Below are 14321 nucleotides of genomic sequence, written 5' to 3' on the forward strand. Positions count from 1 at the left end.
ATCCAGCTCAGTTAGGTTTTTATCCGAAAATATTAAGTGTCCCCAACTAAGCAAGCCAAAGGCAACCCACACACACACACACACACACACACACACACACACACACACACAAGAATAAATCTTGCAAAACTGATCTGTAAAAATACTTTTATTGCTCTGAAATGCATATTTCAACACTGATTCCAGTTATGGTCCGAAAACTTTATCTTTTTTATTACTTTTTTTATTCTATCACAATTTTAACTGTTGATTTTTTCGTCACTATTCTCATTTGTGTAAAATATCTCTGCATGTGTAAAAGGCTGAAAACTTATAATGTTCAGTTAAAGGACATATTCATGAAAATCTAGTGATTTTGGTCATTTGAAGCAGTCGCTTCTAGTGTTTAATCTGGCCGTCATCATCCTCCATCAGCGCCACACACTCCTTTTGATGATCATAAAGACGCAGAAATACTGCATACTTCCTTCTGTAAAAGCTTTTCAGAGACAAATTTGTATTACTAGTACAGGAGGGAAGAAGTGCTGATACATGAGCACAAGAATCCTGATCTATGACTGTATTTGGTACTGAAGTAATAAAATCTTAGCTACTCATGGATCAATGCTATATTAGGGGAAACATCAGTGAATGGTACCTTTCTAACTCAGGGTTTGGTCTGACGACATGCCCGATTCTGGTCATCTTCATCATTGCTTCCTAAAAAGAAAGGCAGAATGTTCTTCATGGTCTCTTTGTCATGAGTAGAGTGTGTGTCGGGTGCAGTGCTGTACCTGTATGGAGCCGCAGTCAGATGAAGCACAGGCTCCGATCACAGCAGATCCCAGCAGCACGGCCTCTGCCTCGGCCGGCAGGACCACCGGCAGCCCTGAAGCATCCACACAAACACACACCACACAACCTCAGGTCCAGCGTATGCATGCACGCATGTCTGCAGGATCCTTCTTCATCTCTAAATGTGTTTGAATCAGCTGGTGTTTTGGTGATTTTAGTGGATGTATAGAGTCTGCTCAACATTAAAGTGTCATGAACATTTATTTTAAAGATGCACTATGTATCTTTTTCGTCCGCTAGAGGTCGCCTATTCAAAACAAAGACGTAGTTTGATGACGCCATGTTTGAACGCAGAATCTTGGGACATGTGGTCTTCACCTCACAGCCGGTGGAAAGAATCGGGATAGGACTTGGCCAGAAATCATGTTCATGGATGCGATAATTAAAGGGTCATGAAACCCCCCTGCTGCAGCTGTGTTTTTCACACCTATTTGAAAAGGCATCCAAAAAGGGGCGTGGTCGACTGCAAAAAGGTGGGATGGGTATTGTGTGGAAAGAGGGAATGGTTTGCATAAATAGGGGAGTGTCATTAGGCGCATTAAAATGAGCTAATTTGCAGGTTCCATGTGCGATTCCTTAAGTTCATTTTACTTTACCAAACCAATGGCTTCCACAGACGGCGTCCCGGTTACAGCTTGCTCAGCGCCCTTACTTCGTATCAGCGCGACCATCCGCCTTGGCTGTTCCACCGCGGATTATCGGTCTTTACCCACACGAAAGTAATCCTTCCCACACGAAAGGAGCACCTTCACGACACGCTGAAAACAACACCTCACTTTCCTCCTTGACTTTTCCACACGCTGCTTCCAAAACTTCCCCACCATGTCTCAACAATAATGATGGAAGACGAACCTGACAGAAGTGACTGTCTCATGCATAATAACTAAATTATATTTTATGCATACTACAGCACAGTGACTGGATTGTATGAGCTTTATGTCATGAATATATGTCGAGAATCGCTCAACGTCAGCATGTTCGACCAGCCCATACTTAGGCCGAAAGTACACGATGACGTCAGCTTTTGTGATGTTGCTCCGACTCAGCTTTTCAAACCGGAAGACAGAAATCGCTCTGAAAAATGCAAAAATAACTATTTTTCACATATAAATAACATTAATGAGTGCTTTTAGTGTTTTCAATGATGTGCAGCCCATACATATCTGTTTACATCTCAAAAAAAGTGTTTTAGGGTTTCATGACCCTTTAACGTTTCTGTAGTACAACTGTACTCAACTGAACAAAATACATAACACTGGCATAGTGTTTTTTGGATATTTAACACATTTTTTTTTTACATAGTGCACCTTTAAGGGAGGTGTGTGTGTTGCACTTCAACCCAAAAGATGACGCTAGCATCTGTTCATTTTAATCGTATGAGTAAACTGGTTAGTTTCAAGTTTTTTTTGCACTATTTTCAACTTCCAGGATCAAAACCTTCTTGGTGTTGATGTCACAGGATGTTTTCTTACAGCTATTGTACTTCTATGACTCATTTGTGTCATTCATGAGACTGCATGTCTTTATACAATGAGAAGAGGCGTGTCTTAATTATTCACGAGTTGATTTCCTATGACGGATGCTGTGAGATCATGTACAGTAAGTGAGAGAAGTGTTCATGAATCACAAGTGTTAGCTTTTGCTTTGTAAGAGTTTTTCTGTGTGGCATTAATTCTCTTCCACAGACCCTGAGGGATTCAGTGAAACTGGTCTTTAGAGCTCTTTAATGTAACTGATCGAAAGGCTTGTAAAATAACAGTCTCAAAAGTTATTAAAAATACAACAGTGCAATCATATATGTATTTTTTCAGTACACAAATGCAAATTGATGTGTAGTTATTTGTGCATTAAATTACAGCTGTCACATTTACGTGAGCTTACAAAACCATGTATAATATGTGTGTTGATTTTGTTGCATGTGATGGTGAATTGAATGTGTGAATCTTTAACAGAGGGTTTCAATACCCTTGACCTACCTACAACTTCCACTGACTAACCACAAACACACACACACACACACACACACACACACACACACACACACACACAAAGCTGAGAGACTGATGTTAGCTGTGTGATGATGTTGACAGCCATGTGACATCAGTGTATCAGCTAGTCTCTACACTGAACAAAAGCTTCACATGTCAGCGACGCACAGATGAAGGGCACTTACCCGTGGTGTTGGCGTGTGTCTGCACGAACAGAGCGTTCTTGCTCAGACCCCCGCACAGGAAGAGGGTTGTGATGTCATGTCCTGCCTCTCTCATGGCATCTATGATGTGTCTGGTGCCTAGCTTTATACAACAGAGTGACATTATCATGTTAACACTGTAAGACGTGAACATTTAAAGGATCATCCATGTCAGATACGTGTGTGAGTGTGTGTCTTACAGCGATGGCCTGAAGTGTTGCTAGATACAGCAGAGCTAAATCATCCAGCGTCTGTGATAAAGTGAGTCCCACAATCTGCACAAACCAGCAGTAACATCATCAAACAACTATCTTCCACAGTAAAAATTTGTTATAAAAGCGAAAACAATCTGTTCTTACTGGCTTAATATAAGAACTCATATTTAACCTGAAGAAAATTGTTCTTTCTAGAACAAAAAGAAAAAAAATATTTCTAGGGCCATTAAGATGTCACAATTTCCTTGTCATTAAGAACATTTCCCATTTAAATTCACATTACTGTCCTCTCCAAAAAAGCCAAAAAATATAATAATTAAAAAAACTCATTACTGTAAATGTTCAAATTTGGAGGGATTTTCCCCCATTCTCAATATTCTAATTCTAGTAACTGCCTAGCAACAGCTGTGTCCTTATTTAGTGTCCTGTTATTTGGGGAGACATGTCTTGGGGAGCTAATCTGTAATGAGCACAGCGTTCATCACCAAGCCCCGTGAAGTCTGGTCGGCCAGAGGAGAGCGGTTGCCGTGGAAATCAGGCCAGATGTGCAGACCTGCCGTCAGCTGCTCCAGAAATGCTGCGTCTCCAGACATGTGCTCCAGATGGAGGTTCAGGCAGGAGTAAATGTGTTTCCCACTGCAGAGGAAAGCACAATCAGACTGAGAGAGATCAGAGAGACGGCATCAGAATGACTGACGGTCACCTCTTCTCCGCCTGCTCTTTCAGCTGCCTGTAGGCGGCGTGTCCGTTCACCACATGGTCCACCTGAAAGCACATGACATTGCTCTAATTAAGATATACATACATTTCCACATAAATCACCAGAATATATAGTGCATGATGTGTTTGTAATGTGTGTCACAATGTCACAATGTTTCAGAATCCTGGATTATAATGCTTTTTTTTTATTTTTTTTATACAGATCACGGTTCTCCCACGATTCTGAAAACAAAACATTAGACAATTAAACAAAATAAAATTTAATTTACTTTTGTTCTGACACAATGTTCTTTTTAATGTTATAAATGAGTCTATTTATAAATGGATAAAATGTTATAAATGAGTCTATTAAAAAATATTATTTTCAATTAATCCATAAGTATTTGAAAATAAATGAACGAAGAATTTATGAACGAATCGCATTCAAATACACCCCTCCAAATTGTTCCAGTGAAAGGAACTCTTAATGCTTCAGCATACCAAGACATTTTGGACAATTTCATGCCCCCAAATTTGTGGGAACAGTTTGGGGATGGCCCCTTCCTGTTCCAACATGACTGTGCACCAGTGCACAAAGCAAGGTGCATAAAGACATGGATGAGCGAGTTTGGTGTGGAGGAACCTGACTGGCCTGCATAGAGTCCTGTCCTCAACCCGATAGAACACCTTTGGGATGAATTAGAGCGGAGACTGCGAGTCAAGACTTCTCGTCCAACATCAATTGATTATGCGTTCTAAATCTGCGCAGATTACATAAACTTCGCCAGCAATTTGAGTGAACATGATTTGTGAAACATAACCCGCCAAATTGCCCAGTGATTTGTTGATAGTGATCGTTACGCTCCATTTTTACCCACATTTGGGTTTAATTTCAAATTGTCATTATGAAATTGTACAGAATAACTTGTGTGTGCAAAGCTCTAATAGTTGAGGAGATTCCCCCTTTCTATGTAAAGCGCTTTGAGTGCCTAGAAAAGCGCTTTATAAATGTAACAAATTATAATTATTATATTATAAAACGTTTAATTACGTTGTGGTTTACGAAAGTAAAATATAGTAGAGCTCAACTCAAATGGTAATGTTAGTAGCGTTATACAAGTTGTATTTGGAATAAAAAGTATGTTCGATAGGGTGTGAATAACGATAGCAATGTTAAATCTAAACAAGTCAGCCATGTGATGCCTTCAGTATTGAATGAAATCTTAATGTATTTCGTCCATTGTCACGAGTGCATTCTGGCATTTCCTTCCATATTAAAGATACATGTGATTGAATGCTCTGCACTCACCAGTCGTCCCGTGGCGCTCTGACCTCCCTCATTAAGCCACAGTCCCGGCAGCATAGCAGACAGGTACGGGCCCCAGACCCCAGGGACGAATAGTGGCCGTGTGCTCACCTGAGATATAGACACAAGCTGACATCAACACTCACATGCTCTGAACACACACACGCTCAGGAACTGAAGCTCACAGCCATGTGACATGAGGATGTCCCACATATGACAGCCATACGGGACGTGACGGGTTGCTCTTCACAGGGCAGCTGGTGTCCCCTCACGTCGGCCCCGATGACCCCTACAACAAGACAATGAAATTACACAAAATATTTCAGTCTTTAAGGCAAGACACACTACACAGATTTAAACTCACAGATCTCAACACACTTCCCCAGGTGATTAATCGCAGTACATTAACACAATTGCTTTTTGTATTACAATATGAAAATTACGCATTATCTAATTAAATATGCACTAATTTGCATATATTCCCAGAACTGAAATCTGAACATTGAATAAAGCCAGGTTTATAATTCCTGTTTGATTTCGTGACATATGTTTTTTCTGAGAGGATTCTAGATTTCTCTTTTTATCACTCCATAAATCAGAAAATACTGTCAATAGACAGAAATAAAAAAAAAATCCCCAAATACAAATCAGGTGAATGACACAGGACAAACCCTTCAGAATACATATATGAGTAAAATGGTGTGTAAAGCTGCTGAAGTGGAGATTTCTGGATTGAGACACTAGTAGATGCAATAAAAGAAACACTTAAATGTGTATTTTGGGGGTTTTCTTTCCGCTAGTCTGAAAGAAGACAAAATAGAGCAAAATATAGCTCAAAACTGACCAGTGGATGAAAAACCCTAGTTTTGCCAGTAAAATCTTACACTAGTTTACATGTTTTGCTTGTTCATTTATTGTCATATATCATCTGAAGGCTTAGATTGAGACGGGTCAGGACGGGTCAAGCTTTTTTGACTCTTCACGAGATCTCAGATGGTCAAATACCATCATATTGTCACTGCCCAATGAAACTCACGTATGTCCAAAACGGTTACTTTTCAGGAAGTGAAAAAAACACCGTATTTCAAAAGCAGTTGAATGTAGCGTTGTCATACTTGGTACGGCATCTTTACATGTAACCATATTCTTGCCAGTGTAATGATATAATCCACATTTGACCAAAATTGATTTTAAATGGACATACGTGCATATTTTACAGTAACGGTGGTCGATACGCGTTCTTCCGATCATTAATTAGAATGGCCAAGTCGCGTTTCATATTGACAGAGGAATACGTGCTGGACATTCTCAGCCTCTGGCAAGCGGTGATAGCAGTATGAGTGAGACATGTTCTAGTGACAATCATGACAGTAGCATTACAGGCTATAATTTGATCAGTTTGACTAAGAAAGAAAAAGTTTGAATCTTATCAATGAGACCGAGTTTATTTACATACTAGCAAGCAAACTAATCTGTGAAGAACTAGATTCGAACTAAACTGTGGAGAGCTTCAATGTCGTACTTTCGGCTATCACAGGTGCTTACACAGGGCGGGGAGATACGCAGCATGATTGACAGCTTTGACACCAAATGGATATACGTGAAAATCAGATGTCATGATTTCACAACTTTTCATTGGCCATTTAGATATGTGAAGCATACTGTATACGGAAATGAACCTGGACATTCAATCCGTCGAAAAATCTCAAAATCGGCAAAATGGACATACACGGTTTTCATCGGACAGCGACGATATACAGGCTACGCACACACAGTGAACGTATATATGGGCCATAAAAGCCGACCAGGTTGTGAAAGTATCTCTACTCCTTTAGGTTCGGTATCTTTAGGTTCAGTGTTAAAATGACAATGTGATCACTCTTCATTTCAAAGAGCCCTGCATTAACACTGGCCTGAACGTCTCCAATGGCATATTGTACCTAACCCTCCTGCGTGAGCGTCTATGAGTGAAGCGGCCACAGCCGTTCCCGGTCTCAGGCCCAGATCTGCAGCCGCCTCTGCGGTCAGTCCTCGTCCAACAGGAGTCCCAGGACAACACGTCTGCTCGCCTGCAAACACACTATCAGTCAACACAACCAGCTGAACACACACACACACAGACACCGGAGCATTACTCTCTTCCACCGATTTTAGAGTAACTGTTCTCCATCAGGTCCTCCAGGCCGATGGCGCTCCAGAAGGTGTCGTCCCACCCTTCAGACGGGGAATACGTCCACTTACAGACCAGAGTACAGAGAGACCTGCATCAGAAGCGCAGGAGAGGCTGTGAGGAAAACTGAGATAACAGGGGTCATGTATGGAGCCCCGCACATGACGTGCAAGAAAAAAAGTTCATTGTGCGCACAATTTACTAATTTGTTCCCTCGATTAATAAATCGTACACACGATTTAGCAAATCGAGGGAACTAGTTAGTCAATCGTGGACGTATGGAAGTAAAACACTGAAATTCATGTCCTCGTCTGAATTTTGTATTTATGAGTTTTCAAAAATAAACAAAAAAAAAAGTTTCCTCCACTTCTACAAAACGATGAATAAAGAAAGCGCATAAGCAGTGATTTAGATTTTTTTATGTTTGTATTCAATTCATGAAGGTGCAACAAATTTAATCGTTACATAATTAAACAGCACTATCGCATTTTTACATGCAACCTATTAATTTCATTTCAACATTTACGATCAGTACAGATGCTGCATTTATTATATCCACCATATTTTCACACTGACTCGAAAACTCAACTCATACGTACGATCCATCCGACATAACTTGAACGCATCATTACTCGCGTACAATGACATTAGTCAATCAGAATAGCAGGCATTTACTGACAAGCCTTAAATGAGCCGTGTGTTAAAAACAGATCTCAGACTTGAAATAATAATATTCCTGTGTATACATTAATGCCCGGCCGAGGAAAATTGACATCTTCACCCTTTATTCAAGTATTATTAAAATGTGGTTTTGCAATCATAATCGTTAAGATTCGATTGTTTTATTTGTGATAATGAAACATGCCAAATTGTGCAGACAAAATGTTTGTCCAAGCGGTCATACAAATAAATTATGAACACATGCAAAAACAAGCGAGACCAAACAGAATATTAATAACTTGCATAGTAAAATAAAAACCTGCTACTGTAGTTTGACTTTTTTTGGCAAATAATTTTGTCTGATTAATACTTTAAGTCTAGTGTTTTGTTCTTCCCTCATATTTAAAACATATAAACGATGTTGGACATAACTATTACATACTGTACAACTAAGTGAAGCTCAAGGAACATATTAAAATAATTAAAATTAAAATCCATGTCATGACCACTTTAAACATTTGTCTTGGTGACAAGTGATGGATCTGATTTATCATATATGAAGTCATTTCATTTACATTACTAGATGTACTACATATATCAGAGTTCCTAAACATTTTCCATTTCAAATTTCCAAATGTAACCAATATTTAACATAATTGGTTCATACAGCATTATTTTCAGCTTTATATTTTGTATATAGTACAGTCATCTGCAAATATTTGTATTTTCTCGGTTTTTTTTTCATCACTTTTTTCAAAGTGACAACATACAGAGCCCCTAAAATAAAAAAAATAAATATATATATAGACTTTTGTATGCACACAAGACACTTTTTCATGCCCCCGAGAAGCTATTCATATGTGAATTTTTTTTGTGTGTGCTGACGCAATACAATTTATAGTTTTGTATATACTACAACCAGGGCTTGCCATTAACACCTGCCAACCCGCTATTTGCGGGTGTATTTCAGCTGTGGCGTGTAACAGTCACTCCCACTAAGCACTTTGGAGGGTTGAATTTTATTGTAGTCTTCTCAAAAGGCATCTGTTATAATCGCGTTGTGCATTATAACCAATCATACAGGATTCTGTTGAGCTTATGAATGCAATGTCTAATAATCAGAGGCGTTCAGATTAACCAGAGATTTGTTCAGAGTGCGCTCTCACTCACTGAAATCTGCACTCTCATCATAAACAAAGCAGAGATGTACGGAGATACATTCATCATACAGCGATTGACTGTTTTTGTTCTATTTCAGCAGCGAAAATAGCTTCAAACAAAGATCACAGCAGAACCATCGCACATCTGATGTGACTGGCATAAAGTTGGATTGACGTTGGACATTCGATATTTGTAAATTTAGAGACCGTCTCTAAAGTTATGTATGACATTAGTTTACACATTTCTAACCTCAATAGCATTTGAAGAGAATGACTTACAGTCATAATGATGGTCAGGTATGATGCACAGTGCACACCTTTTTAGATTTTTGATATTTAATTAAATAAACTGTCAAATCACATGAAAATATGGATGTGTGTTTCACTAGGCTACGGTATGGGCTCATACACAAAATATGCTAGATTTAAATATGTCTGATAGAAGACTGATGAGAATATTGCTTGAAAATTAATTATATTTTCACCAAAAGCTTATGGTGCATCCCAATTTGCATACTACCCGTCCTAAATAGTAGACTAGAATGTCCCAAATCGTAGTATGTTGAAAAGAGTATTCCAAAGATACCCTGATGGTCTACTACTTCCAGTCAGAATTCAAAGTGCAAATCGATGCACACTCTAACGGCTAATACTACCCACAAACCCCAAATATTGGGGGTTTTGTGGGCAATAACCTCCCCGTTCCCCCCAAAGGTGTTGGACGAGGAATCGATTAGAACATTACATGGATAAAAGGTGTTAAAAAACAACAAACATGACGGGTGTGTGAGTCTGATGGTTAAGTAGAGAGGTATAGAGCTACTATATTTCTCTCCGATATGTTAGGAAATTAAATTGAATGTGGGGATTTTAACTGTGACGAGATGATTTAGAGGGCAGTTTAAACAGTGACAGGATGCATGTAACTAAGCAACAGCACTAAGTATTGGGACGCAGCATTATTTTTTTCAGACAAGCAACTGTTAGTGTTTCTCTGTCTAAATTAAGGAGCTTTACATACAACATAATCAGAGCTAAATAGGCCTAGTTGATGACCTGCCATGTTATACATTTCATATAGACTTGATTTGGGTGTGTACAGTGGTCATTCACATATAGTCAACAACAAATTTCCCAACAACTAAATTTTGGCCAGTGAAAATGCTGAGTGGCTAGTAACTTTGGAAAACCCCTAGCCACAGGGGCTGCTGAGGAAAAACATTTTTTTTTTAATTTTGTATTATTATAATAGAAAACTAAATGGGGGCACGAGTCTGGAAATGCAAATATTTTTTCCATATTTAGCTTTTTTAATAATTTTTAATTTTGTATTATTATAATTTTATAATAGAAAACTAAATGGGGGCACGAGTCTGGAAATGCAAATATTTTTTCCATATTTTGCTTTCTTTTTTCCATACTTTTCCAGACCTGGAAATTACTCAAATCAAATTCCATACTTTTCCAAACTGTGTAGGAACCCTGATATATTGAGCTGGATCAGCGGTTTTGTGGCTTTAAAGTCCCAAAGGTGTTTTCTCACAGAATGAATGTCATCTACAAATTTCCCAAAAAACTAAATTTTGGCCAGTGAAAATGCTGAGTGGCTAGTAACTTTGGAAAACCCCTAGCCACAGGGGCTGCTGAGGAAAAAAAATTATGTCAAGCCCTTATTATAACCTATTTCCTTTGTGAGTACATGCCATCTTACTATGAAGAAAACAAGAGCATAGACACACATGAATTAATAGAGATCTATTTGCTCAAAATGTGTCTTTCGATAGGGTAGTAGCTCTAATATCAAGGCCTAATGTCTATTTGAAAGCATCTTCTGTGGTGGCGCAGAAACCATGACATGAAATGAGCTGATGGCACAATACGGCTATATGAACTTTCCTATTTGCCAATTTCAAGGGTCTATAAAAAAGACTGGTACTGTGAAAAGTGTTCAAAATGCACTGTGAAATGGGTTGATGGCTCAGTGTGTATTGTCCTATACGCAAAGTTTAATGGTTTCTCATGCACTTACAAAGTATTTTTGCAAAGGTCCTTTTAGAGGCTCTGTAATATGGTGCTACGAATATCATGAGAAGAAACCCAAAATGCTTCTAACCTGAATTTTGTTTAAAATTAAAGGTCCCCTTCTTCGCGATTCCGTTGTTCAAACTTTAGTTAGTGTGTAATGTTGCTGTTAGAGCATAAATAATACCTGTAAAATTATAAAGCTCAAAGTTCAATGCCAAGCGAGATATTTTATTTAACAGAAGTTCCCTTTCAAAGCCTACAGCGAACGGCCGGCTTGGACTACATCCTGGTACTTCCTTCTTTAATTACGTCAGTAGAGCAGTAGAACAGACTAACCTCCGCCCACAAAGAAACGCGAAAAAGGGGGCGCGGTCTTGTTGCTGTCCCACGTGGAGAAGCGGACGGTCGCGTGGAGAAAATGAACTGTTACGTTGAGTGTGTTTATCGCCATGTCGTCGAGACGCTGTTATTTTCATCCAGGAGTCAAATCACCTTTGTTTGGCTTTCCCAGGGACGCTGTAGAGATTATTGAACGCATACATCTCCCCGTTAAGAGGCGTGACCTTTCCAACGTGCGCTAAGCTGCTGTCAAATTACAACAAAGGAACCGCTTTCACGTGCGCTAAGCTGTGGTCGAATCACAGCACAGGAACCGCTTGCACAATCAGAACTCGTTACGTATTTCTGAAGGAGGGACTTCATAACACAAGGAAATCACCAGCCGTTTTTAGGACGGTGAGAACAGCGGTATACAGATAAGTAAATTGTGTGAAAAATACTGTGTTTTTTTACACGCGAAACATGAACACATGTTATATTGCACACTGTAAACACAATCAAAGCTTCAAAAAAACACGAAGAACGGGACCTTTAAGAATTTTATGAAAAAATGCACCTTTAATTCATTCAGTCGTGTTTGACAATCACTAAAGAATCACTGAACAGCTGCCATGAAAACACACTTCTTGTATGATACATTTAATTTCATTTAATTTTTAATTTTGTATTATTATAATATTACAATAGAAAAGTAAATGGGGGCACGAGTCTGGAAATGCAAATATTTTTTCCATATTTTGCTTTCTTTTTTCCATACTTTTCCAGACCTGGAAATAACTCAAATCAAATTCCATACTTTTCCAAACTGTGTAGGAACCCTGATATATATTGAGCTGGATCAGCGGTTTTGTGGCTTTAAAGTCCTAAAGGTGTTTTCTCACAGAATGAATGTCATCTATAAAACAGACACTCAGATCCTGCGTCTCACCTGCATAAGGACCCTGTAGCTTTCCAGGACAGAAAGTCTGGAAGGTCGAAGAAATGTGCCGCTTCTTGCCAACAGGTTTCCCGCAGATTCTAACCGCGAAAAGGAAAAACAAGTGTCAACAGTGTTCACAGTCCTCTCACTGCTCTTTTCGATCTGCACCTCACCTCTTTGAGCCACAGTAGTTTGGGCGGCTGCATTTCGGGCGACATGACCCCACCGACCCCTTGTAGCACTCTGTGTTTGGTGTCTGTGATCCGAGTAGCTTGCTCTGCAGCCCGGTGGTCCATCCACATCACCACGTTCCTCTCCCGGACGCCTGCAAGACAACACTCGGTCAGAGCGCCGGGTGACTTTTTCCGGATGGAAAATGGACGTGCCTCACCTGTGTGATTGACAGCCACAGGCTGGAAGTGCCGGTCCAGAGCCACCAGTGAGCAGGTGCCATCAAACCCGACTCCTCGAACACACGCCACATCGATTCCCTGAGTCACTCTCTGAAAAATACACGCAATCTGCCTGTTTGACCAACACAGATGGTGTCATCAGCGTGATCTGTTTATGCGAGGGCTGACCGTTTCACGGCTCACCTTCACGGTCCGGCAGCACTGGCTCCAGATATCCTCTGACGACTGCTCGTAATGATCCGCTCGCGGCTCCCAGATCTTCACGGGCTCCTCTGCCGTGTGCTTGACCTGACCATCCGGAGTGACCAGAGCCGCTCGCACACTGGCAGTGCCCACGTCCACCGCCACATAATACCTGCTCATTTCACTGGACACACACACAGGTCAATGACAAATAAAGCATTAAAAAAGTTTGTACAGCATATTTTGAGAATATATTTGAAATGGTTTACAATCTTTTTTCTTTTTTTGTCAGGTGGTACTGTAACCAAATATTTGTAAATATTTAGTTGCCGAAAACAAGTACATAGCAGTTAAAGACACCTAATATAAAGTGTGAACAACTTCTCTTTGCCTGATACTATAGTGGCACATAAACTTATTACAAAATTATCACGAAAATAATAGAAAGTGTAAAATATCTTTAATTTATTTAAAAACAAAAATAAAAAAATAGTCATAATAGACAATCTTAGCTTAAATGTACTATTTATTTAGGTTAAATAATGTATTCACTGCAGTTGTGCCACCTGACTTTTGCAAACATATATGCACACGTCATGTCATTGACCCATGCACGCGCACACGCGCACACACACACACACACACACACACACACGTGGGAGTTATTGTTTACTCATTACTGTAATAGGTAATCTCACTATTACTGCACTATGATAAAACTGAATACAGCGTTCAGTATAGTGCAATTTCCTTCATGCAAATGTTTGAAACAGAAACCATTATCTTCAGGCAGGTTATCCATTCGCAGCTGTTGTGTTTACATCACTGTATGTCTCTCACAGTAAAACTCTTACCGGCGTCGCGCGCGTCTGGAGGAATAAACGCGTTGACTCTCGTTCACTTCCGCAGGTTTCAGCGCGTGAAGAGGAAAAAAATTCACATGTACTGTGTCGGTACTTTGGACTTTTGCTTACGGCACTCGAACGTGACCAAAAAGTACGAGCGCGCGAGACTCGCTCATGCCGTCGATCATATGGTATACATACCACATTAACGGTTTATTAATCATTATAACGCATTTTGATTTATATAATTTCTACATTTTATTAAATGCCGTAATAAGCTATTTCAGAGCTCTGCACAAAAACATCTGCAACATTTAAAATGGAAGGTTAGTTTAATTTTATAAAAATATCCATTACGTTCT

At 39.5% G+C, this 14321-nt stretch overlaps 1 protein-coding gene across 1 annotated transcript; it reads right to left on the reverse strand.

Annotated features, from left to right (window-relative positions):
* Positions 1 to 131: 131 nt before the first annotated feature.
* fggy (FGGY carbohydrate kinase domain containing) lies at positions 132 to 14105 on the reverse strand. Its single transcript, XM_079819143.1, has 16 exons — positions 13969 to 14105; positions 13115 to 13298; positions 12910 to 13021; positions 12692 to 12843; positions 12528 to 12616; positions 7391 to 7506; positions 7186 to 7314; positions 5431 to 5534; positions 5249 to 5356; positions 3944 to 4005; positions 3726 to 3876; positions 3226 to 3300; positions 3008 to 3128; positions 774 to 868; positions 638 to 699; positions 132 to 478 (listed from the first exon to the last, which is right to left on the reverse strand). Exons 2-16 carry the CDS (start codon positions 13292 to 13294, stop codon positions 379 to 381), a joined length of 1656 nt encoding a protein of 551 aa, XP_079675269.1. The 5' UTR covers positions 13295 to 13298; positions 13969 to 14105; the 3' UTR covers positions 132 to 378.
* Between the last annotated feature and the right edge of the window lie 216 nt (positions 14106 to 14321).

The sequence above is a fragment of the Gobio gobio genome (assembly GCF_949357685.1).
Source record: "Gobio gobio genome assembly, chromosome: 6".
NCBI classification, from domain to species: Eukaryota; Metazoa; Chordata; class Actinopteri; order Cypriniformes; family Gobionidae; genus Gobio; species Gobio gobio.

Bases quoted from the DNA above. Each gene is read 5' to 3' on its own strand.
- fggy (XM_079819143.1), bottom strand. From the start codon at position 13,294: ATGAGCAGGTATTATGTGGCGGTGGACGTGGGCACTGCCAGTGTGCGA. The intron at 12,844-12,909 runs GTGAGGCACGTC...GTTGTCTTGCAG, and splicing joins TGTGGCTGTCAATCACACAG to GCGTCCGGGAGAGGAACGTG. The intron at 12,617-12,691 runs GTGAGGTGCAGA...TTTCGCGGTTAG, and splicing joins AACTACTGTGGCTCAAAGAG to AATCTGCGGGAAACCTGTTG.